Raw genomic sequence first — 26,719 nt, 5'->3', positions numbered from 1 at the left:
TGGAAGAGGTACAGCTTACTCCTCTGAAGAACTGTAGGGGTTCAGTTTGTTTTCATTCATGTGTTTAGGAACCTACAATGATTTGGGTGTAGCCTGAAAATGACACACATTTTTAATGCAAAGTTACATTTTCTCTCTGCTGTATTAAAGAACAGATGTTTTGGGGGGTTGTTGGTATTCATGTGCTTTGATTTCTAGAGCAAGAAAGTGGAACATTTTTGCAAAAAATAAGACAGATATTCAATACATGTTTTGCAAAGTATTTCATTTGTGTGGCATCTAATATTCTTCAGGGAGGTTTTCCAACTGTTGCAGAAGATGGCATATGTATTTGTAGAACAGGTAGATTATTTTCCTTTCTCCCATACTTAAACCAAAGCAGCTGGTTGGGGTGTAGATCTGGAGACTGTGCTGGCCACTTCAAGTGTTCAAGTTCATTATCTTGTTCTTGTTGTAGTAATTATACCTGTTGACCTGTTCTGACCATGAAATGGCACCTTTCCCAATAATCTACTTGTGAGGGCTGAGATTTGCCTTTTTTACCTGATGGGCCATCAGTTGATGAGCTGCCGAACCCCGACGATCTTTCCCGCAGCTGTATCCAAGTGTTTACATGGCTCAAGATTGTACTCATGTGAAAGATTCCTTCAAAACAGATGAATGCTCACAATGACATGCATGCACGAGTTGCGTGAATTCCAGGAGGGTTTGTGTCTTGCCAGGACACCGCCTCAAATTTGAGAGCAAGCTGCAACAAACGTGTTGTTTATCCACAGTGTGAAGCTGCTTTAAAATTCTAATCTACACCATCATAGTGGAAAACAAAGTTTATTTCAAGTATTTTTAGAGGGCAAAGAATGGCTAAACATGCTACACACGCACACAAAGCAGGACGAGACAAAAAGCTAACAGCTAAAGCGTCAATGTAAAGTAGGTGTGATCGACCCAAATGTCGTTAATATACGTAGACGTTACTATACGATACCAAAGAAATCGGATCAATATTTTTCTTTCTCTTGTTCTCATTATTACGAAAAATGTTTTAAGTAATTTTTGTCCCTGGAAACAGGAAGGTTTCGAGGGCAAAACCCAAATTGTTTAAATGGAAGCAAGTGGTGGCAGCACGGTGGTGCAGGGGTCGGGAACCTTTGTGACTCAGAGAGCCATGAAAGCAAAATATTTGGAAATGTATTTCTGTGAGAGCCATATAATATATTTTAAGACTGAATTCAACTAAATGTGAGTATAATAAGCCTCTAAATTTATTATTTTAAATAATGTTGTTATAATACTCACCATTAAAGGCCTACTGAAATGAATTTTTTTTATTTAAACGGGGATAGCAGATCTATTCTATGTGTCATACTTGATCATTTTGCGATATTGCCATATTTTTGCTGAAAGGATTTAGTATAGAACAACGACGATAAAGATTGCAACTTTTGGTATCTGATAAAAAAAAGGCTTGCCCCTACCGGAAGTAGCGTGACGTAGTCAGTTGAACATATACGCAAAGTTCCCTATTGTTTACAATGATGGCCGCATGAAGTGAGAGAGATTCGGACCGAGAAAGCGACAATTTCCCCATTAATTTGAGCGAGGATGAAAGATTTGTGGATGAGTAAAGTGCAAGTGAAGGACTAGTGGGGAGTTGAAGCTATTCAGATAGGGAAGATGCTGTGAGAGCCGGGGGTGACCTGATATTCAGCTGGGAATGACTACAACAGTATATAAACACAAGACATATATATACTCTATTAGCCACAACACAACCAGGCTTATATTTAATATGCCACAAATTAATCCTGCATAAAAACACCTGCGTGTTTGTTACGCTAGCTCCTAGCTCCTCTGCTAGCTCCTAGCTCCATAGAACACGCCAATACAATTCAAACACCTGATCAACACACACAATCACTCAGCCCAAAAGACCGTTCACCTAACCCAAGGTTCATAAAGCTTATATATTTTGAAAAAGTTTCGTACGTGACGCTGACGCGCACATACGGTCAAGCTATCAAATGTTTAGCAGCCAAGGCTGCATACTCACGGTACCTGATATTCAGCTGGGAATGACTACAACAGTAAATAAACACAAGACATACATATACTCTATTAGCCACAACACAACCAGGCTTATATTTAATATGCCACAAATTAATCCTGCATAAAAACACCTGTGTGTTTGTTATGCTAGCTCCTAGCTCCTCTGCTAGCTCCTAGCTCCATAGAACACGCCAATACAATTCAAACACCTGATCAACACACACAATCACTCAGCCCAAAAGACCGTTCACCTAACCCAAGGTTCATAAAGCTTATATATTTTAAAAAAGTTACGTACATACGCAAAAAAAAGTTGTGCACATACGGTCAAGCGATCAAATGTTTAGAAGCCAAAGCTGCATACTCACAGTAGCACGTCTGCGTCTTTGTCATCCAAATCAAAGTAATCCTGGTAAGAGTCTGTGTTGTCCCAGTTCTCTACAGGCGTCTGTGTATCGAAGTCAAAAGTCCTCCTGGTTAGAGTCTCTGTTATCCGAGTTCTTCCATCTTGACTGCATCTTTCGGGAATGTAAACAAAGAAGCGCCGGCTGTGTACTGTTGTTGCTGACTACGTTCGAAAAATACGTCCATTTCGCACCGACAACTTTCTTCTTTGCTTGCTCAGCTTCCTTCTCCATAATGCAATGAACATGATTGCAACAGATTCACGAACACAGATGTCCAGAATACTGTGGAATTATGAAATGAAAACAGAGCTTTTTCGTATTGGCTTCAATGTGGAAGGCATACCCGTGTTCGCCGGTCTACGTCACGCGCATACGTCATCCTCAGAGGCGTTTCGAACCGGAAGTTTAGCGGCAAATTTAAAATGTCACTTTATAAGTTAACCCGGCCGTATTGGCATGTGTTATAATGTTAAGATTTCATCATTGATATATAAACTATCAGACTGCGTGGTCGGTAGTAGTGGGTTTCAGTAGGCCTTTAATGCGACTTCTGGTGCTGCACGGATTTGCTGATGGCTTTGTAGCCTGGTTGGTACTTGGTGAGGTTAAGCTTAATGCAGGCGTTGAGGCTTTCATCTGTTAAACGTGATCGTAGGTTGGACGTATGGACCCGGGGTCCAAACGCGGAGCTGGCTAGCTTGCACCCTGCTCAGTAGCTCTTGGCACGCTTTCTTCCCGCAGGGTATTTTGATGCAAAGGTAGCATGGCGTGTGTTGAAGTGCCGCTTTACATTCGACCGTTTCATCAATGCAATTTTGTCATTGCAAATTAGACACACTGCAGAACCTGCTCTCTCCACAAAGTCGAATTCTTCGGTCAATTCGTCCTGAAATGTACGATACTCCTCATCTTTTTTTCTTTTTGCCATCTTCTTCGTCGAAGGGTTAGCTTTGAGCTAATGACCACGCAGACTGATTCAAAAGGGGGAGTTTACCTGTTTACCCAGCAACGCTCCTGCAGCCAACTGCAGCCCTGAACAAGACGTGAGCAGTGGAAAATCGATGGATGGATTAAAACAAGCGATAATATTTTTTTAAATCTGAAAAGCCGAAATCCGCGAGCCAGATGCAATCATCAAAAGAGCCACACCTGGCTCGCGAGCCATAGGTTCCCGACCCCTGGGTTAGTGCATGTGCCTCACAATACGAAGGTCCTGAGTAGTCCTGAGTTCAATCCCGGGCTCGGGATCTTTCTGTGTGGAGTTTGCATGTTCTCCCCGTGACTGCGTGGGTTCCCTCCGGGTACTCCGGCTTCCTCCCACCTCCAAAGACATGCACCTGGGGATAGATTGATTGGCAACACTAAATTGGCCTTAGTGTGTGAATGTGAGTGTGAATGTTGTCTGTCTATCTGTGTTGGCCCTGCGATGAGGGGGCGACTTGTCCAGGGTGTACCCCGCCTTCCGCCCGAATGCAGCTGAGATAGGCTCCAACACCCCCTGCGACCCCGAACGGGACAAGCGGTAGAAAATGGATGGATGGATGGATGGAAGCAAGTGGTAGAACTGCATGATTTTAAGAAAAAAACTAATTGTGATTTTTCTCTCCAAATTTTGATTGCGATTCGATATGTGATTTTTATCATCTATTTATAACAAAGCATAAAACTTTGAAAATAACAAGTGAAGGAAGACATGTTACTTTTAGACTCTCAACTAATATATTCCTGTCTCAAGGTGCCACACATTAGAACAATAAGCAATAATTTACTTAAAAACATATTTGGCTCTATGCAGACAGACTCAGAACTTTTGTCTACATCCTGCTCTTTAACTAAATAAACAATTGATACAATCTATTCAGTATTTATAATGCAATATAATAATAATATATAATAATAATGTAAGTAACATTTTAAAATAATATAAACTTGTATTTCTCATTACTGTAGAATTGTTTACCATTGTACTGTAATTGGAAAGTAAATAACTTTATCAGAAATAAACAAACAAAAAAATAAAATTGACTTATTTCTGTAAGCAAAAACTTAGCTGAAACAATTGAACATCTTAAGTTGCATTTTTTTCCCCGTGATCACAATGGTATTTTTGCTCGTGTTGATAGACTCATATCGCACCTCTGATTTGAAGCTGAAATATTCACACAGGACATTTGGCTTTGTAATCTTATTTTTTTCCTCCTAATTTGTGTTACTTTGCGGCACTTCTCACTGGAGGGTTGCAAGGCTTTCTGTACTGTGAGTGTTGGCAGCGGCGCTCTGCTCTAGTCTCCGCTAAGGCTGCAACGATCAGTCGTCAAAATGTATAAATATAATTTGTCTCTGACAATTATATTTGTCGACCATAGTCATGACTCCATCACTCGTGTTTTTCCGGCTGGAAGTGGGTCTCTCGCAAAAAGTGTGAGGATCTTTCGTCTTATTCTTGTTAAAAACGTGAATACTTTGCTCAATTTGCAAAGCGGACCTTTTTTTTTATTGCATCTGTGATACACGAGCGGAGACATGATATCGGACATTTGGAGGGAGGATGCGGACACAGCCTCAGTAAGAGTATTGTTAGCTTTTACCTTGCTTATACCATGAATTGATTAACGTGGACCCCGACTTAAACAAGTTGAAAAACTTATTCGGGTGTTACCATTTAGTGGTCAATTGTACGGAATATGTATTGTACTGTGCAAAATACTAATAAAATCGAGATCGAACCAGGAACCCTCAGGTTGCTGGCACGGCCACTCTCCCAACCGCGCCACGTCGTCCGCGTTGTGTGAAAAAATAATTTAAAGTATCATTTTAGCCAAATTTCAGCCAGCTAAACTTTATCTACAGCAGGGGTGCTCACACTTTTTCTGCAGGCGAGCTACTTTTCAATTGATCAAGTCGTGGGGATCTACCTCATTCATATATATAATTTATATTTACTTATTTATGAAATATATGTTTTTGTTAACAAGTTAAAGGTGTTTAATGATAATGCAAGCATGTTTAACACATATAGTTAATATTGTTAATAAATTAAAGGTGTTTAATGATAATACAAGAATGTTTAATACATATAGTTAATATTAACATGTTAAAGGTGTTTAAAGATAATGCAAGCATGTTTAACACATATAGTTAATATTGTTAACAAGTTAAAGGTGTTTAAAGATAATACAAGCATGTTTAACACAGTTAATATTGTTAACAAGTTAAATGTGTTTAATGATAATACAAGCATGTTTAACACATATAGATTCCTTTCTTTCATGAAGACAAGAATATAAGTTGGTGTATTACCTGATTCTGATAACTTGCATTGATTGGAATCAGACAGTAGTGATGATAACGTCCGCATTTTCAAATGGAGGAGAAAAAAAGTCCTCCTTTCTGTCCTATACCACATGAAAGTGGTTGGTTTTTGGCATCTTATTTATCCAGCTTCCATACTCCTTTGTATACACTTTACAAGAAATACATTGGCGGCAAACTCCGTAGCTTGCTAGCTTGTGCACGCCAGCTTTCTGAGACTCTTAGCGCAGGCAGGATGAAGCAGAGCTTTTATTGTGAAGGCAGGAGCTGTGCAGTCGGTCTTTGGAGTTTTGACGACAGGTACGGCGCCAGAGTCTGTTGAAATAAAAAGTGTTTCTCGCCTTCCTGTCGGTAATTTTTTTCTTAATAATGAGCTGGCAGCAGCCAGCGTCATCTCAGACAACCCTCGGGTGCCGTGAATGTCAATCAAGTGACAAAAGTGACGTCATAGTGAAGATTTATGATCGCTAATTTTTAGGACTATTTTTTTAATGCCTGGCAGGCGAACGACTGACACACCCTTTGCGATCGACCGGTAGCTCGCGATCGACGTAATGAGCACCCCTGATCTACAGCAATTCAAGTACTTTTTAAAACAGCGTCGATTTGCAATGCTGTAAAAAAACAGTTTAACAAACGTGCACACACACACGCTCACGTGCGCACACACACAATGAAACCGTATGCCCGTGTGTTATTGATGTTCGTTTTGCCATGATCTTGAACACGCCAAGCCTGAAGTGAAAGGGAATTAGCAATGAATGAGAAAGTGTTGTTATGTATGCACAGACACGGAAGTCTGCGCACAGGAGGGAATAATAGTTGGAATTTTACCGGTTGTTTGCATAAGATTAAAAAATTAAGAGTTGGACTTTGTATGACTTCTTCTAGAGGCTACAATACATCATATTATTTTAATTTGTTTTCAAGTAAAAAAACCCCTCATTTTTAAGGTGTAGCGGCTTTTATTTTGCCATGGCGGTGCGTCACGATCAATTACATTAAGGGAAACCCTGGAACATTTCCTTGTTAAGATCACTTTTGAATCAACGAAAACTATAGTAAAATCCAATGTGAACTGTCTTATTTATTTATGTTTTTTGCAGCGGTTTATCATGTTGAGTGTGTAATAATTAAATTATATAAAGGGCAGGACAGCAATTCACCTATGGTACGCTTGAGGATGTTTTCTCCTCTTCACATATCAGATCATTAAAGCTCAAGATCTTAAATCCTGATCTGTTTTGCGCCTTGTCTTGCTTTACAGACTCTCCACATTGCTCTTGTGTTGTGTTTATTCTCAGTGATTGACAGTTTGAATTGATTTTACCTATGAAAAGTGTATTGTGCCGCAAGTCTTTATTCATCTGGTGCTAGTTCCTGTCGGTCACGATGCTTTTATCATTCAAATTGGAGTTTATCTTTTACAAGCTTCAGTGTAATGCTTTTTTTTTGTTTTTTAACACGATTATTATCATCCTCCTCAGCTGCCAACCCCCCCTGTTTGTGAGACGAGCACATCAAACGATACTTTGCACTAACGAAGCTGGCTAGCTGGCCAACTCCTGCTTTTCACTGTCAGGCACCTGCTGAATTGACAGACAGGCAACAAAGAGCCTCTCACCATGCGAGTGTTGTCACCGCTGCCGTGGAGTGGGCAGCACAATAGAGCGGAGAGGTGGTCTGGGCTTTTAGCCACGTGCCAGATCGTGTTGACAACATGCAGGACCAACAGAGCACAGAGGATTGTGAAGGGGAGGCGGTGTGGAGGAAGAAGAGGGAGGGACACCTGCACGTGCTTGAGGCTTTCCTTATTATGTAGTATACTGACAGTGATTCAGAAAGGAGATCGAAAAGAAAACAAAAGTGCAGGTGTTTGGTTGGCTGCTCCCCCACAGGGGTAGACCATATTTTAGGGATTTTTCTGGCGTCTCATTAAAGTTTAGGTTATAATCTAGATGTTTTTTTTAATGCAATAGGTGAAATATACACGTTCCATGTGCTACTTTTGTGTGGATCTTTGAGAAATAAATCAATTCAGGCCTCACATGAAGCCCAGGCTTTTTTTGTGCTGTGCTGTTTATTTCTGCAGTAAAATAATCATTAGCCTATAAAATTCTGGAAATGAAAAATGTAAAGGAGGCGTATAAATAGTAGGTGGCAAGCAGCATTATGGATCTCTGGCCTTGTAGTGTCCCGAAGGACCTCAGCAGTTTTCTTTGTCTTGATTCCCTTTTTGATCAATTTGCTGTGCTGCCCCCAACAGCGCCCGACTGAAGGTCTGAGTTATGCAAACATATCCAGATTTCATTTACAAGAGAGCTAACTATTAATTTAAATAATCCAGTGTTTGAATAATTTCATGGGTTTAATGTCAGCGTTGTTGTTTGCTTCTTATGTGTGGGGAAAAATAAGCAAATAATTAATCAGCTCCGTTATATTTTCTTGCTTACATGGCTGGATTTGGAGGAGATAAGCGTTACAGTGAGTTTAGCTGGCTTAGCAGAGAACATTTCTCATATTTCTGGGTGTTGCTTTTGTTATGGATGAAGAAACCAACTTTTTCTTTTCATTTTTTATTCCATTAAGTCTTGGGCCTCCTCTAAGACTAAAGAATGGCTGACATGCTGAGGTGTAATTGGTGCGCTCCTACTTTCCTCATCGGAATGTTCCGATGTAGATGAGTGTTCGCATATTTGGGCTAATGATTTTGCATAGTGATTAAAATGAAACGGAGACTATGCTGCTTTTGTAGTATCTGGACCCCGCCATCATTAGTGGGTCGTTTCCTCTTTTTATGTATCATAGTGTTAGTCAAGCAGCAGTTTCATTCGAGGCCTAGGGAGGGCTTTCATGAGCACAAACTCAAAGGTTTCTCCACTTCTTGTAATCATGGACACCACTCTTCGAGGCCTTTCACTGTCGTCTTCTGGCTCCTCAAAGGTGCCTTTGATTTCTTTACATCTTACACCCAGGCCGGATTGTGTCACATTATATTTTTTCCGCTCTCCTTTTTTAACTATCCAGCCCAACCCCAGTCCTCACCCTGTTTTTTTGTCCTTCTCTCTTTACTATTTCATGGGCACACGCTCCTCAGTTTCTGTTTGTATTTATTGTCTTCGCACCGAGAGCTGATTTAGCACTCTTGTGTGTTTGAAGGATTTTACCGTTTGCGCTGTTTCATCCGTGCCACCCCTCCCAGCTTGCCTTAATTTACCTCTTTATAATTGACCCCTTCTCTTTGTTTTTCCTCTTCTTCTGCTTTAAATGAATAATGCAGAGGGGTGGAAATGAGGATTAAAGAGGAGCTAATGCCAGTGCCAGCTTCCGCGGTGCACACTTCCACAGTCTCTCACAGGACCAGGAACATTTCATGGCTAACAAGCTCCTTGCTGTTGGCGCTTTTCTGTTCTGCTTGTGTCCCACTTCGTCCTGTTCCATTCCTGCTGCGCACAACACACATGCCTTACCCCAATCAAATTTGCCTTAGACGACTGATGTGCCTGTTCATACTGTATCAAAGTTTTCCACTACTGCACAAACGTTTTTGGAAACCATCTAGTTTGACAAAGAGACTTTTTCAAGTTTTAAGTATTGTGAAAAATAATTTTACCAAGGGACAGCGCACAGCATTAAGTGGTTAGCACATCTGTCTCACAGCCAAGTGGTTCTTCTATATTCAAACTTGGCTCAGACTTCTTCTTGTGGGGTGTTCATGTACTCCCACTGTCTAAAAACATGCAAATTGAGTTAACTGAGGACAGGGATATTTAACTAAATTGTTTTGGGGGACCCGTTTCCAGGGAGGGTTGGACTCCGCCAAGGCTGCCCTTTGTCACTGATTCTGTTCATAACTTTTATGAACAGAATTTCTAGGCGCAGTCAGGGCGTTGAGGGTATCTGGTTTGGTGGCTGCAGGATTAGGTCTCTGCTTTTTGCAGATGATGTGGTCCTGATGGCTTCATCTGGCCAAGATCTTCAGCTCTCACTGGATTGGTTCGCAGCCGAGTGTGAAGCGACTGGGATTGGAATCAGCACCTCCAAGTCAGAGTCCATGGTTCTCGCCCGGAAATGGGTGGAGTGCCATCTCCGGGTTAGGGAGGAGATCTTGCCCCAAGTGGAGGAGTTCAAGTACTTCGGAGTCTTGTTCACGAGTGAGGGAAGAGTGGATCGTGTGGTCGACAGGCGGCTCGGTGCGGCGTCTTCAGTAATGCGGACGCTGTATCGATCCGTTGTGGTGAAGAAGGAGCTGAGCCGGTAGGCAAAGCTCTCAATTTACCGGTCAATCTACGTTTCCATCCTCACCTATGGTCATGAGCTTCGGGTTATGACCGAAAGGACAAGATCACGGGTACAGGCGGCCAAAAAGAGTTTCCTCCGCCGGGTGGCGTGGCTCTCCCTTTAGGGTGAGAAGCTCTGTCATCCGGGAGGAGCTCAAACTAAAGCTGCTGCTCCTCCACATCGAGAGGAGCCAGATGAGGTGGTTCGGGCATCTGGTCAGGACGCCACCCGAACGCCTCCCGAGGGAGGTGTTTAGGGCACGTCCGACCGGTAGGAGGCCACGAGGAAGACCCAGGACACGTTGGGAAGACTATGTCTCTCGGCTGGCCTGGGAATGCCTCGGGATCCCCCGGGAGGAGCTGGACGAAATGGCTGGGGAGAGGAAGTCCGGGCTTCCCTGCTTAGGCTGCTGCCCCCGCGACCTGACCTCGGATAAGCGGAAGAAGATGGATGGATGGATGGATGGATGTTTTGCGGGCCACATTTCTAGAAAGCTAAGGACTAGGGGGATGGACTTTTCCCTTCCCTATTAGTCTTGTTTTGTATATTGTTGAGAATCAGCATCCTCTGCAATACCCTTGTTTATGCAACTGGAGCGCTCTACTGAAAAAAGTTAGTCAAAGATCTTGTGTTTTTAGGAATCTGCTGGAAAAAATGTTTTAAGTTTTTTTTCAAGTTTTTAAACTAAACTTGCAGGCCGGTCCGGTGTCATTCACAGTTGGTATTTTGGCCCCCAGGTCGATAGTTGAAAAGCACTACTCTAAATTTTCCGTATCTGTGATAGGTGGTGGTTGTTATTGTCAACATGCCTGTTGCCCAAAAGTCACCTGGTTAAGTTCCAGCTCACCTGTGTGAAGCTCATAGTAAATTAGTCGACATTGTCGAGAAATGTTGACAATAAAATTTGTCGTCGACAACAGTCGTGTTTTTCCGGGTGTATGCTGGTCCGCATCGCCACTCGCTAAAACATTGCTAGTCATAACACGTAAAGTGTGAGAACATTTCCTCTTATACTTGTTAAAAACATGAATTCCTTGCTTATTTGGCACAGTGCACCTTGTTTTATGGCAGTACATCTGTGATACGCAAACATTTAAAGCGAACAAAAGATGCCGGACATCTGGAGGGAGGGTGCATCTGGAGGGAGGTGTTAAAGTTAAAGTACCCATAATTAGTTTATGCCTTTCTAGTTAGCTAACAAGTGTGAGACGAAGTTGTGTGAAAAATAACTTTTATTACTTTAGCCAAAGTCAGCCAGCTAAACTTTGTCTACATCAATTCAAGTACTTTTTTAAAGCAGCGTCATTTTGCAATGCCGTGAAAAAGGGCACAATTACAAAGGCGAAAAAAACTCTCACAAAGAGAGACTGAAAGGCACCAATGTGGAGGTGTCATAAGATTAAACATACAATATATTAAATAGCCAACATTTTAAGAATGAATCAAAGATAGAATTCTACACATTGAGTCATTTAGAGTGCTAAAACTGCCAGGAGTTAATCAAGAGTCAGTGTGCAGCTTTTTAAACTTCATTTCATTTTTTATTTATTTATTTATTTATTTCAGGCAATGACATAAAAAAGTACAAAGTTGACAACACTTAATAATATAAATTAATATATTGCAAAAGGTAATGTATAGTATGTAATCCAAAATACTTTATTTCTTTTCGAGGGAGTTAGAATTTGTGTTTTGTTTGTTTTCATTTCTGCTATTTTAACTGTTATTTTAATACATAGACAAGGTTAAATGTAATTTTAGCACTTTGCCTTTCCTTTCTTTTAAATTGACAACATTTTAATAATCATTAAAACATTTTTAACAGCTGAATGAGCAGCACAGTTACAGTAAAAAAAAAAAAATATATATATATAAACGAATTAGTCATCTTTGTTGTCAGTAAGCAGATGCCTAAAATAGCTGCATTTAAAAAGTCGATGGAAAAATTTGAGCCATTGTGTAAGCTTTATAATCCAACTAATCAAATCATTGTTAAGATAATCCTTGACTAATTGACTATCAAAATTATCATTAGTTGCAGCCCTAGTACAAGGCCTACACTTACTAGTATCGCACCCAGTATCAGACTTTCATCTGTATAGCAGAGCAGCATGGAAGTATTAGTCTGTAATACTATGGCGGTTATTGAAAGATGTTTTGTCAACCACCATTATCCTGGTCATGTCCAAACTGGATTGCATGCTGAAACATTTGTGTTATTTGATGTATATTTATATAATTATCATATGTTGTTAACATTATAGTACATTTTCTGATTTTAACTTGTTTTAAAAACAACAGTTTCTGGGAATTATTGCCTTCCATTTTCCATCAACACCTTTAGGGAATTTATTGAAATGTGTCTAGTTACTGTTTTTTCTATACACAATTTCAAGTAGCCCGATACATCTGTGAATAATGCAGGTTTAAGCTTATAGTTGCTGCTACCCCACTGCTGTAGTCAGCCACCATATGTCTTCCAACATAACAAAAATGCCAGCCGACTTGTGCCTCATGTTTTCGCTGCTGCTGCGACCACCAAATGAGAGCTAGAATTGAGGGACCAAAACTATGAGAGGATCACTGCTGTTTATGTTTATGAAGGTAAAAAGCCTTGTGATTTTTTGTTGTTGTTGTAATTTCTTTTAGCCTTTGACTTGTTGCACATTAATTCAACTGTGAGAGCAGGCATGCCTCATTTACTCCCCTTGATTCCTTAATTGTGCTGTTTTGATCGGTGCAATAATTTGACACGACAGGCTTAATTGATCTTGTTATCGTGAGACGGAAAGCTCAAATGCCCCCTGGTAATTTTGACACAAAGGCAGGCAGGAACACAAGAGGTTTTGAGAGAGGAGCAACATTGCCGGCTTTAAGCCAGCAAAATACACATTTGAAGTGCAAAGAGTCAAACTGAAGACAGCAAGACCACAGACTCTATGACTTGTGAGTTCTGTCCACTGAAATTATGATATTTTTTTTCGATTACACACATTTCCTATTTTTCTTACACTTTAATGCAGAGTAGGCCTAAAGAAAAAAATGCAATCTCGATTCACACTTGTTAAAAATAATACTTAAAAAGCTGCATCACAAACACACCTATTTAACTGTATTGTTGTTAGTATGACAGCCGACAGTCCCTCCTTACTCTCCCAGACCCCCAGCGACCCTCACCAACCAAGGTGAGTTGGCATTTCTGCCCTGGCTGGCAAGTCGCGCTGACTCTCATTCATCATCTCGCTGGAGAAGCGATCATATTAATTACCGTATTTTTCGGACTATAAAGATCACCTAAAATCCTTTCATTTTCTCAAAAATCAATAGTCCACCTTATACTGTAAACCGGTGTGCCTAATGTATGTATTCATTCTGGTTGTGCTTGCTGACCTAAAAGCAATTTTATTTGGTACATGGTGTAATAATTAGTGTGACCAGTAAATGGCAGTCACACATAAGAGATATACGTGGACTGCAGGATGACGCCTGTTCAATTGACGGCAGCCGATATCCATATATAGTAAAGGTTTAACCAAAGTGCTTTGCGCGGGTCCGCCATTGTAGTGCAATAAGCGCCTTCTTTTTGTCTATTCTTTTTGTGGGGCATTCATCTTTTGCTGTTGCCATTTTTACTACAAAGTAGTGTACAGTTCTAAAGTATACTTACCAGTAGACTCGCTATGAAAGCTCTAAAAATTACCGTTACAACAAAGATGATGGGGAAGAAGACGTTGTCGAAGTGGAGCCACGTAAATAAGAACGCCCGCAAAACGCCGCATCCTGAAGAGACGGTCGGAAAGTGTCTTGAAGATGGTGTGTAAAACATAATCTATGCAACATTTCACCAAAGAACCACCATTACATGTTATGTAGACCACAAAGAAGTGTTTTAAATGTAGAAAAAAATCATAGTATGACCCCTTTAATGCACCTTATTATCCGGTGTGGCTTTTGTATGAAAATAGACTTGAATACATCTGCTCATCTGCAATGCACCTTATAATCCGGAGCTCCCTATGGTCGGAAAAATACGGTACTTTCCTTTTGACCCGTCTTTTTTATGTGCATGAATGTATTGTGAAGTGAAGTGGGTGGGCATGCTGGGTTTCAACTTGATGTGTTTAGTCTTTTTCTATTTAAAAAAGTCCCCCCTTCAACCGTCCTTTCGGGACTTCCTATTAAGAAAAGTCAGGAAGATGAGTGGAAATTTCTTTAAAGTAGAACAGGAGGAGTCTAATAAAGCCAGCCCTAACTTGATAGAGCTGCTGCAGCCGTACTCTCCACTCACAGCTCTGAGGTTTGCAGCTCTTCCTGGCTGTGTGCAAAGCCAAGATCAGAACCAGAGGAGACCGAGCCTAGTCATTGGCAACTCCTAAACTGTGGTATAGACTTCCTCTCTATTATCTTCCCAGTCCTTCAACCTGTTTAAGTCCAGACTGAAATGGTATTCAACTCAAGACAGGCAGGATATCTTGGTTGGTATCTGGAGTCTTCTCACTCATCTTTGTACTGTTGACCTGATCAGTGACCGTATAGAAACCCGCCGTGCCTTTCAGGTATTTGTAAGGAGTATGTGCAGTCAAAATCAATGACATGATTAGTAATGTGTTAGCTTTGACAGCCCATGTTGGAACATACGCTTATTAAAAAGATTGGCTAAACCATTAATTCCGGTAACATGTGATAATGTGGTGATATCTGTTGGAAATGTGCTTTATGCTATTAAGACCACCAACTGGTGGACAAGCATCTTTAGCAATTAACTTCTTTCTAGGCAACATGCCAGAAGATGCAATTATGCAGCATCGTGGCTTACACTCATATCCAGTGCACTCACCTCTGGATGACCTTTTTTCCTCGAAAAAAAGAAAAACAAGTGAAGCTGCTTAAATGTTCATATAGCTAGAAATTCCTGTAAAAGGATCCTTGGAGGAAAGCCAAGTAGATGGAGTGTCATTATCTCCACTTTTTCCAGATGAGATTAGCTCCACTTGCTGCGTGCAACGTGAGAGGGCTCCATGCAGACAGTGTCAGATTCGCAGATGTGACACTGGATACAATTTGTTGAAACTGGACACACACCACATTCGGTTGCCTAATTTGAGAGTTTGCCTCTGCAAACACCTCAGTTGGTATTAGTGTTGAATTATTTGCCTTGAAAAATGATCCGGTGATGAATAACTTTGGAATGTGTTTTGTCTAACGCTGTTTTATTTGCCATCCAGAAGTTTTATTTTGTGTTTTTTTATCTTCAGACAGGTGCTGAAGGATTCAAGCCCTTAACACCATGGATATGGACACTCAACCTCAAGGACAGCAAGCAGCCGTGCCAGTGTTTCAGCCCCAGGTAGACACCCCATGCAGACATTTTGGCTTGTAAATTAATGTTATGCGTAGGCCGGATGCTTTCTTTTTGTGGATAACGTTGCAAGCTCTTGCATTGATACGTGATGTTGCTTTTATGATTAACCATTTAAAGAAAAGTCAATATATCAGTAAGGTTACGGAGTATGTTACAATGTTTTTTCACATAACAATTAAAGAGCAACAGTATTGTCTATTAAGACCTGTTTAAGAGTGTCTATCAAAGTTACCGGTAGACATTATCAGTATTGTAAATGCAGATTTTTGTTGTATTTATTGTTTAAATAATGCCCGAGTGTCAATTCAGCCACTACTTAGTGTACTGTACTTAGTGAATGTGATAAGTATAGATATTTGACAATTATATGTTCTAGCAAAACACTAATGGTAACATAAGCCAGGGCTATTTAGCTACATAATGAAGAGGGCCACAGTTTCAACAGCCCAAGGGCTCAGGGCCGGACATTGAAATGTGAATGTTTCTTCAGAAAGTGCCTCCGCAGGTTAGATTTCTTTGAGACTGCGTTTACTTATTTACAAAGTAAACACATCGGCTATCACACTGCACTGTCCGCCCTGAGATCGGTAGGTTGTGAGTTCAAACCCCGGCCGAGTCATACCAAAGACTATAAAAATGGGACCCATTACCTCCCTGCTTGGCACTCAGCATCAAGGGTTGGAATTGGGGGTTAAATCACCAAAAATGATTCCTGGGCGCGGCACCGCTGCTGCTCACTGCTCCCCTCACCTCCCAGGGGGTGAACAAGGGGATGGGTCAAATGCAGAGGACACATTTCACCCCACTTAGTGTGTGTGTGACAATCATTGGTACTTTAACTTTAACTTAATTATTCTGCCCTCGCTACCTGTTTCCAGCATGTGCAGCCAGTTAACAGTATGAGGAAAAAGAAGTTCTAGTTTGTTTTTGAGGATTGGTGTTCCTTCGTTTGAATATTTTCCTTCCTTAGTTTTATTTATTTACACTTTTTTCCTTCATTTAGGTTCGTAAGACTGAAAATATAAACATAAAATAAACATAACGAAAGTATAACGTCCATTGTGTATTTTACTTGAATAAAATAGTGTTTAGTGTTATTATATTCACACAAACTTCAAATGTTTACACATATAGAAATTACACAACATTCACACCACACTGCATGTGACTTATCACTATTAGCGTTGTTGCCCTCTCCAGGTCAAATTTAGCACTACATGTATTAAATGAGGTTTGAGCGTTACGCTCAGACAAAAAACAACACAACCACCAATACAAAAGACATCACGAAGTCAGCAATTTCAATACAAAACAAACTAAATATCTTTATAAAATAAATAAAATAATATACACTTACAAATCATACTTGCCAAACTTGAGACCTCCAATATCGGGAGGTGGGGGGGGGCCTTGGTCGGGGGTGGGGGGGCGTGGTTGGGTTGGGGGGCATGGTTAGGGGCGTGGTTAAGAGGAGAGTATATTTACAGCTAGAATTCACCAACTCAAGTATTTCATATATATATATATATATATATATATATATATATATATATATATATATATATATATATATATATATATATATATTTATATTTATATTTATATTTATTATATATATAAATAAAATAAATACTTGAATTTTAGTGTTCATTTATTTACACATATACACACACACACACAACACTCATCTACTCATTGTTGTACTTGAAAGTACAATGCTTTGTTAAGGGTTGAATTGTCCACCCTCTTTCTATTCTCTGTCACTATTTTTCTAACCATGCTGAACACCCTCTCTGATGATGCATTGCTGTGTGGCACGCACAAAAGTGCTTTCATCAAATGCACGAGAGTGTGGAATCTTCCATCTCTCCCTAGCATGGCCCAAAACCGGTCAATCCTTGCTTCCTGGGGAAGATCTTCCCTGGCAAGCAATTGGTACTCCAGTAATTGTACCCGGAGGCTGGTCAGGTCCAATCGCAGCTGCGGCAGACTTTTTTTTGGGGGGCGTGGCCTCCAGCTCCGGCTGAATACCGGGAGTTTGTCGGGAGAAAATCTCTGTCGGGAGGTTGTCGGGAGAGGCGCTGAATATCGGGATTCTCCCGCTAAAAACGGGAGGGTTGGCAAGTATGTTACAAATGTTTGACCAAGTTTCGTGATGACGCTTGCACGCTGGAATTTCTACCATTGTTGCTGCGTGTCTAGATCAATGTGTCTGTCACTTAAAAAGTCAGACAGAAAACAATGACTCGAGCACCTGGTCGAGGTAGAACATTCATACTTTGTTATCCAGTTGTTGTTAAAAGTCAGATTTTTTACATTTATTTAGATTTTTTTCCAGCATCAGTTGTTGGCCAATTCTCAAGGCTCCAATATCTGTATCATATCAAAAGTAAAAAAATAGTATCGGGACACCCGTCCCAAAAACAATCCCAGCAACAATCAATTGACTTTTATACCATCTGTTTAAATTACACACTGTAGGTTAAAACATGTGTTCTGCTTCTTTTTTCAAACAATTTAAAAAAATATTTTCCTGCTGTATCGGTCTGTTGTGGTGAAGAAGGAGCTGAGCCGCAAGGCAAAGCTCTCAATCTACCGGTCGATCTACGTTCCCATCCTCACCTATGGTCATGAGCTTTGGGTTATGACCGAAAGGACAAGATCACGGGTACAAGCGGCCGAAATGAGTTTCCTCCGCCGGGTGGCGGGTCTCTCCCTTAGAGATAGGGTGAGAAGCTCTGTCATCCGGGAGGAGCTCAAAGTAAAGCCACTGCTCCTCCACATCGAGAGGAGCCAGATGAGATGGTTCGGGCATCTGGTCAGGATGCCACCCGAACGCCTCCCTAGGGAGGTGTTTAGGGCACGTCCGACCGGTAAGAGGCCACGGGGAAGACCCAGGACACGTTGGGGAGACTATGTCTCCCGGCTGGCCTGGGAACGCCTCGGGATCCCCCGGGAAGAGCTGGACGAAGTGGCTGGGGAGAGGGAAGTCTGGGCTTCCCTGCTTAGGCTGCTGCCCCCGCGACCTGACCTCGGATAAGCGGAGGAAGATGGATGGATGGATTTTCCTGCATTCTTTAATTTCCTCTTTTCTTTCAACCCCGCTTCCGATTATTATGGTGAGTGTATGAGAGACACAGCAGTAGACCAATGCAGGATTGTTTTTATTGATCAGAACTCTGGTGGATGGCAGAGCTGTTTCTCTCTACATGCTTCTTTTGGCTCGATAAACCGAGGTTTGCCTCATTGCAGAGGTTGGTCGGATTTTAATACCGTCCTTCAACATCAGGTCTATTGATTTTTTTTCAGAAGGATGCTTTTGCCTCTATAACTTTTGAATAGACTTTAAACAAGGAGTTCATCCATATGCCCCAGAGTAAATGTGGATGTTTTTTTGTTTGTTAAAAAAGAAACAACACTAAAAATAGGCCTTGCTTGTTGTTCTCCTTGTGTATGCAAGGGCATTAGAACATTACCACTAGAATTGCCAAGGGAGATAATTTATTCTAAGTTTCATAATTGCAAAATTAAGGATAATTGGGTTGCACACATAAGAAACTCGGCTAAAAGCTCTAATGATTAATTTGACTTTAAGCAACCCCCCATACACACAAACACCAGATCATCTGCAGATCCCCCAGTTGTTGATTATATTCTTTTTCAGGCTTAATGATTTTCTTCCCACTGTTTTTCAAACTATTTATAGTGTTTTTCATGGTTATTGACTCGAGTCTTACACTTTGTGCTAATTTTATTTTGCTTCCTTGCCTTTCTTTTATGTCTACTTTCAGAGTGCATGTGAACTGATTTGAAAATTCGTGGGAGTTTCAGAATCCGATTAGATTGGTTTCTAGCCTCCATCCAGATGGATGCATTTCAACAAGTCGTCATGTTTCGCAATTTCTCAAGGTCTGCTCAGTCTGGCATTCTTGGCAGCACAAGGGGGTGCGTGCGGGGGGTGCTATCTTCCTGAAGTAATCTACATTTTATATGCAGTGAAGGATATTCTGTATTTCTTGCAATAGAGCGTAGTTTCTCCAGGTCCCGGAGGTATGATGCATATGCATAAGGTAAACGAGATGAGCTGGTAAGATGTGCATTTTTAATGGCGCATTTGCTCTTCATGTGAGCAGCAAGGTTGAGGAGCCCCTCCTCTCCCCATTTCCAATGAGATTTTGATCGTGGCTGCAGATTTTGACAGACACGGATCCGTCCGTAAGCGTGAGACAGAGCGGCGCATTTGCAGAGTGGCTTTTGCTTGGCGAACGTGAAGCACCTTTAGGCTGAATCCTGGCGTTTTTGGCTGCCTGGTTGGTTCACTGGCTGACTGGCTTAGGATGAATATTGCATGGTGCCGTGCTCAAGGGGGCTGGTGATGGGTGAGAGTGGGTGTGAGCCCTTCTGCCTGCCAGTCACTGTCTCTTTCTGTAGTCCTCACTGTCATGCATGTTAATCTGAACATATATTATGGACCTCTTTTTACAATGTAAAATAATAGGTTTATGCTGCAATAAATCTGGAAGTTTTTACACTGTCTAAAGTAGTTGATGATTTGATGACATCTAATGTTAATAGGAATGCGCAAACACTACTTCCTAACAATGTGTGAAAAACTTGTAGTGGTGGGACATGGTTTTATATAAACGCAATTCAATCATGCCTTATATTAAGCACATCATCTCAATTCCCCATTGAATAATACATTACAGTGGTACCTCAGATTGAATCCGTTCCAGAAGTCTCAACAAAAAAAACATGTTCCATTAAAATCTATGTAAATGAAAATATTCCATTCAGGACACCCACAAATATTAACACAAAACAGTAGACAATAATTGTAGTTTTACATGCAGAAAACAATGTCAAATACATATAAATTACAAATTAAATTACAAATAAAAACACCAAAATGATTCCCGAGCGTGGCCACCGCTGCTGTTCACTGCTCGCCTCACCTCCCAAGGGGTGAACATGGGGATGGGTCAAAAGCAGAGAGTAATTTCACCACATCTACTGTGTGTGTGACAATCTTTGGTACTTTATTTTACTTTTTATTTTAAAAGGAGTAAAACAACAGTTAAGCCCACTTTTACCTTAATTGAAGACTCTTGTTGGCGAGGACAGCGATGAGTGGAGATGGAGGAGGGGAAGGGAGAGCCAAGCGGACACAAGCTTCCTACTTTGCTACAAGTTTTTTCTTGAATTCAACAGTATTTTTTACTTCCTTTTTCATTCGCAACCTTAATTGGCAACATGGTTAATTATCTTGCAGTTTTAATTGATTAAAAAAAGAAACAGAGTTTCCGATTCTTGTGATTCCGTTTTGACACTCGAGTCGGCGAGAAACTATAATAGATGATATAAAGAGTATTTTTCTTGATTGAATTCAATTGAATTATATTTATATAGCGCTTTTCTCTCGTGACTCAAAGCGCTTTTACATAGTGAAACCTAATATCTAAGTTACATTTAAACCAGTGTGGGTGGCACCGGGAGCAGGTGGGTAAAGTGTCTTGCCCAAGGACACGACAGCAGTGACTAGGATGGCGGAAGCGGGAATCGAACCTGGAACCCTCAAGTTGCTGGCACGGCCACTCTACCAACCGAGCTATACCGCCCCTTGATAAATTGGACAGGATTGAAATATTACAAACTGTGAAGCAGTGTCCAAATAGCTCAAACGATTATGTAGACATGAATATGACATTTATAAAGAGCATCATTGATTTAGTTCAAATTCAGGGAATATTTCCCTGCACACAGAAGGACTTTTGAGGGCAAAACCCAAATTATTTAAATGAGCAGTAGATAGTATTTTTTGCTTTAGTTTAGTAGTTTTTGCTTTTAATCCATTTTATATACTTTTTATGATGTTGCCCCTGTTGTTTTAAATTGAATTGTTGTTTTACTTTACCTATGTTTTGTACAGCGCTTTGTGATTTTATCTGTAAAAAGCACTTTATAAATCAAATTTACTTAGTTACTTACCGGTACTTACTTTGATTAGTTATTGTGTAGTATTGACTTTGTTTTGATCAAACATTTGTATGTATTAAAAGAGACTAATGGTGGGTCGGTATAGCTCGGTTGGTAGAGCGGACGTGCCAGCAACTTGAAGGTTGCAGGTTCGATCCCCGCTTCCGCCAACCTAGTCGCTGCCGTTGTGTCCTTGGGCAAGACACTTTACCCACCTGCTCCCAGTGCCACCCACACTGGTTTAAATGTAACTTAGATATTGGGTTTCACAATGTAAAGCGCTTTGAGTCACTTGAGAAAAAGCGCTATATAAATGTAATTCACTTCACTTCACTTCACAATAAGGAGCTTGTCAATATCACTGCCCATAAATAAATAGAAAAATGTACAGTACATGTACATGTGATTGGTATGAGTATTGGTATCAACCGATCTCACTCGTGGAGGATCGGTATTGGATTTGACGGTATATAATACTGATCAGAACCACAGAAAACCGTATCATATGAAATTAGGGTTCATGAAAACCAAGGTACCACTGTTGTTGTGATGACAGAAGCCAGAAGGTAGAGGCAAACACAGTAGCTATATAAAAATGTGTAAAATGTTGGTGCTGATCCAACTGAGATTAATGAGCCTTGGCAGAAGTCTGCACTCACTTATTTTATAGGCTTTATGTATTTATTTATATCTCTGTAAGTTTTACTGTGATTCTAGAAGAAGCATTTCAAATGTGTTAACACATGTACACCCACATCTTAAAGGCCTACTGAAACCCACTACTACCAACCACGCAGTCTGATAGTTTATATATCAATGATGAAATCTTAACATTGCAACACATGCCAATACGGCCGGGTTAACTTATAAAGTTCAATTTTAAAATTCCCGCCACACTTCCGGTTGAAAAACTCCTTTGGATATGATTTATGCGCGTGACGTCACAAAAGCAACGGAAGTGGTTGGACCCCATCGGACCCGATTGAAAAGCCTCTTGTTTTCTTCGACAAAATTCCACATTATTCTGGACATCTGTGTTGGTGAATCTTTTGCAATTTGTTTAATGAACAATGGAGACTGCAAAGAAGAACGTTGTAGGTGGGATCGATCGGTGTCTTAGCGGCTAAGTACAATACTGTAATATCTGTGATATTTGCATTAGTGTACTGTCTTTAAGGGTTTGGGGAACGCGCATGCGCGAGTGAGTTGGCGGAGAACTTGTGTGTGTGAGCGTGAGTTTTGGCTAACAGCAGCTTGTGTATGTGTGTGCGTTACTTTTTGAACTACAACCAGTTACCGCTTTTTAATAAAGCGATTGAGCAGCGCTTCCTCATCTGTGTGACTCCTTCTCCACTGCGGGGCATTACAATACTTACAGCAACACAACAAGGACTACTTACCCTGTCGCTAGCCGATGCTTGCCGCCAAACCCACGGATGAAGTCCTTCGTCGTGCCGTTGATCGCTGGAATGCAGGTGAGCACGGCTGTTGATGGGTTTCTATCTTCATTTGAGAACGATGCTACGCGCTAGCTCAGTAGCTAAGTGTGTCACCGATGTATTGTCTTGGAGATAAGTCACTTTAAAGGCCTACTGAAATGAATTTTTTTTATTTAAACGGGGATAGCAGATCTATTCTATGTGTCATACTTGATCATTTCGCGATATTGCCATATTTTTGCTGAAAGGATTTAGTATAGAACAACGACGATAAAGATTGCAACTTTTGGTATCTGATAAAAAAAAGGCTTGCACCTACCGGAAGTAGCGTGACGTAGTCAGTTGAACATATACGCAAAGTTCCCTATTGTTTACAATGATGGCCGCATGAAGTGAGAGAGATTCGGACCGAGAAAGCGACAATTTCCCCATTAATTTGAGCGAGGATGAAAGATTTGTGGATGAGTAAAGTGCAAGTGAAGGACTAGTGGGGAGTTGAAGCTATTCAGATAGGGAAGATGCTGTGAGAGCCGAGGGTGACCTGATATTCAGCTGGGAATGACTACAACAGTAAATAAACACAAGACATATATATACTCTATTAGCCACAACACAACCAGGCTTATATTTAATATGCCACAAATTAATCCTGCATAAAAACACCTGCGTGTTTGTTATGCTAGCTCCTAGCTCCTCTGCTAGCTCCTAGCTCCATAGAACACGCCAATACAATTCAAACACCTGATCAACACACACAATCACTCAGCCCAAAAGACAGTTTACCTAACCCAAGGTTCATAAAGCTTATATATTTTTAAAAAGTTACGTACGTGACGCGCACATACGGTCAAGTTATCGAATGTTTAGCAGCCAAGGCTGCATACTCACGGTACCTGATATTCAGCTGGGAATGACTACAACAGTAAATAAACACAAGACATATATATACTCTATTAGCCACAACACAACCAGGCTTATATTTAATATGCCACAAATTAATCCTGCATAATAACACCTGCGTGTTTGTTATGCTAGCTCCTAGCTCCTCTGCTAGCTCCTAGCTCCATAGAACACGCCAATACAATTCAAACACCTGATCAACACACACAATCACTCAGCCCAAAAGACCGTTCACCTAACCCAAGGTTCATAAAGCTTATATATTTTTAAAAAGTTACGTACGTGACGCGCACGTAAGGTACGGTACGTGTTATGCTAGCTCCTAGCTCCTCTGCTAGCTCCTAGCTCCATAGAACACGCCAATACAATTCAAACACATGATCAACACACACAATCACTCAGCCCAAAAGACCGTTCACCTAACCCAAGGTTCATAAAGCTTATATATTTTAAAAAAGTTACGTACATACGCAAAAAAAAGCCAAAGCTGCATACTCACAGTAGCACGTCTGCGTCTTTGTCATCCAAATCAAAGTAATCCTGGTAAGAGTCTGTGTTGTCCCAGTTCTCTACAGGCGTCTGTGTATCCAAATCAAAAGTCCTCCTGGTTAGAGTCTCTGTTATCCGAGTTCTTCCATCTTGACTGCATCTTTCGGGAATGTAAACAAAGAAGCGCCGGCTGTGTACTGTTGTGGCTGACTACGTTCGAAAAATACGTCCATTTCGCACCGACAACTTTCTTCTTTGCTTGCTTGGCTTCCTTCTCCATAATGCAATGAACATGATTGAAACAGATTCACGAACACAGATGTCCAGAATACTGTGGAATTATGAAATGAAAACAGAGCTTTTTCGTATCGGCTTCAATGTGGAAGGCATACCCGTGTTCGCCGGGCTACGTCACGCGCATACGTCATCCGCAGAGGCGTTTCGAACCGGAAGTTTAGCGGCAAATTTTAAATGTCACTTTATAAGTTAACCCGGCCGTATTGGCATGTGTTATAATGTTAAGATTTCATCATTGATATATAAACTATCAGACTGCGTGGTCGGTAGTAGTGGGTTTCAGTAGGCCTTTAAATGTCCATTTCGCGTGCTTGACTCTCATTTTCAAGAGGATATAGTATCCGAGGTGGTTTAAAATACAAATCTGTGATTCACAATAGAAAAAGGAGAGAGTACATAGTTCTGTGAGGTCTGGTTGCTAAGTTAGCTTCAATGGCGTCGTTAGCACAGCATTGTTAACCTTCGCCAGCCTGGAAATCATTAACCGTGTATTTACATGTCCACGGTTTAATAGTATTGTTGATTTTCTATCTATCCTTCCATTAAGGGGTTTATTTATTTTGTTTCTATCTTCATTTGAGAACGATGCTATCGCGCTAGCTCAGTAGCTAAGTGTGTCACCGATGTATTGTCTTGGAGATAAAAGTCACTTTAAATGTCCATTTCGCGTGCTCGACTCTCATTTTCAAGAGGATATAGTATCCGAGGTGGTTTAAAATACAAATCCGTGATCCACAATATAAAAAGGAGAGTGTGGAATCCAATGAGCCAGCTTGTACCTAAGTTACGGTCAGAGCGAAAAAAGATACGTCAATCACTGCCTCTCAAGTCGTTCACTGTAACGTTCCTCATCTACAAATCTTTCATCCTCGCTCAAATTAATGGGGTAATCATCACTTTCTCGGTCCGAATCTCTCTCGCTCCATTGTAAACAATGGGGAATTGTGAGGAATACTAGCTCCTGTGACGTCACGCTACTTCCGGTACAGGCAAGGTTTTTTTTTATCAGCGAGCAAAAGTTGCAAACTTTATCGTCGATTTTCTCTACTAAATCCTTTCAGCAAAAATATGGCAATATCGCGAAATGATCAAGTATGACACATAGAATGGATCTGCTATTCACGTTTAAATAAAAAAAAATAATTTCAGTAGGCCTTTAAAGGTTTACATTAATCCAGCTTCCACTCGGGCAGTGGGCCAGTGTACTTTCTGAACTAGCCAAAATGGTGTAGGTGTGTTTGGGGTGTCCATGTCCGCCTGTCTGTCCTCCCCGCTGCCATTGGCCTTTCTGTGGCTGCCGTTGGCACTGCTGAGCTGTCACATCAAACCCTCTCCCCCTCTGCTGCTTGTCTCCCTCTTTCTGCCCCCCCCTCCCCCCACTTGTCTCCGCCTTACCCCGTCAACCTTCCATGTGTCTTGTCAGCTGTGTTTGGAAATGGCGTCATTATTGGTCAGCCTGTATCACACTTCTTCTGATGAGCTCTCTGTCTCTCCCCATCCCCCTGCTGCTCATGGCAGTCGTGTGTCACCTTTTTAACCCAAGACATACTGTCCTTCACCGACGCTACCCATAATGCCTTGCTTAGCTGCCACTTAATTTCTTTCCCATGCACCTTGTTACCCATCATCTGTCAGAATGTGATTAGTGCACATAAATATAGCTGGCAGAGCTGAAAACACACACACATGTATTATAAGGATCAGAGGGGGGTAGCATCACTGATCATTAGGGATGTTCCGATACCAATCATCCATCAGTGAGATATACCGATACCGATCACATGTATTAACTGTCAATTTTTCAATTTGTTTATGGTGAGTTAGGGTTTCCCCGACGAGGGCCTAAAGCATGTTTTACTTACCAATCTGTGTTATTAATTATCAATAGCATATTTGTTTTATAAATTTGCTCTATTTTCAATTGTTGCTACCTATTGTACCTTGTTGGGAATTTTTCATGGTAAATGGGTTATACTTGTATAGCGCTTTTCTACCTTCAAGGTACTCAAAGCACTTTGACACTTTTTCCACATTCACCCATTCACACACACATTCACACACTGATGGTGGGAGCTGCCATGCAAGGCCTTAACCATCACCCATCAGGAGCAAGGGTGAAGGGTCTTGCTCAAGGACACAACGGACGGAGCTGGGGATCGAACCAGGAACCCTCAGTTTGCTGGCACGGTCGCTCTACCCACCGAGCCACG

At 41.1% G+C, this 26,719-nt stretch overlaps 1 protein-coding gene across 1 annotated transcript in view; it reads left to right on the top strand.

The window, feature by feature from the left end:
* Window positions 1-26,719, top strand: part of nek7 (NIMA-related kinase 7) — a 143,293-nt gene that overhangs the window by 43,025 nt on the left and 73,549 nt on the right. Inside the window, exon 2 of the mRNA XM_062028405.1 lies at window positions 15,302-15,393. Within this exon, the coding sequence (XP_061884389.1) occupies window positions 15,334-15,393 (60 nt within the window). The 5' untranslated portion in view covers window positions 15,302-15,333. The remainder of the gene's footprint in view (window positions 1-15,301; window positions 15,394-26,719) is intronic.

The sequence above is a fragment of the Entelurus aequoreus genome, linkage group LG19, assembly GCF_033978785.1.
Source record: "Entelurus aequoreus isolate RoL-2023_Sb linkage group LG19, RoL_Eaeq_v1.1, whole genome shotgun sequence".
In the NCBI taxonomy this organism is placed as follows: domain Eukaryota; kingdom Metazoa; phylum Chordata; class Actinopteri; order Syngnathiformes; family Syngnathidae; genus Entelurus; species Entelurus aequoreus.
This window is presented reverse-complemented; position numbering and strand designations above follow the sequence as displayed.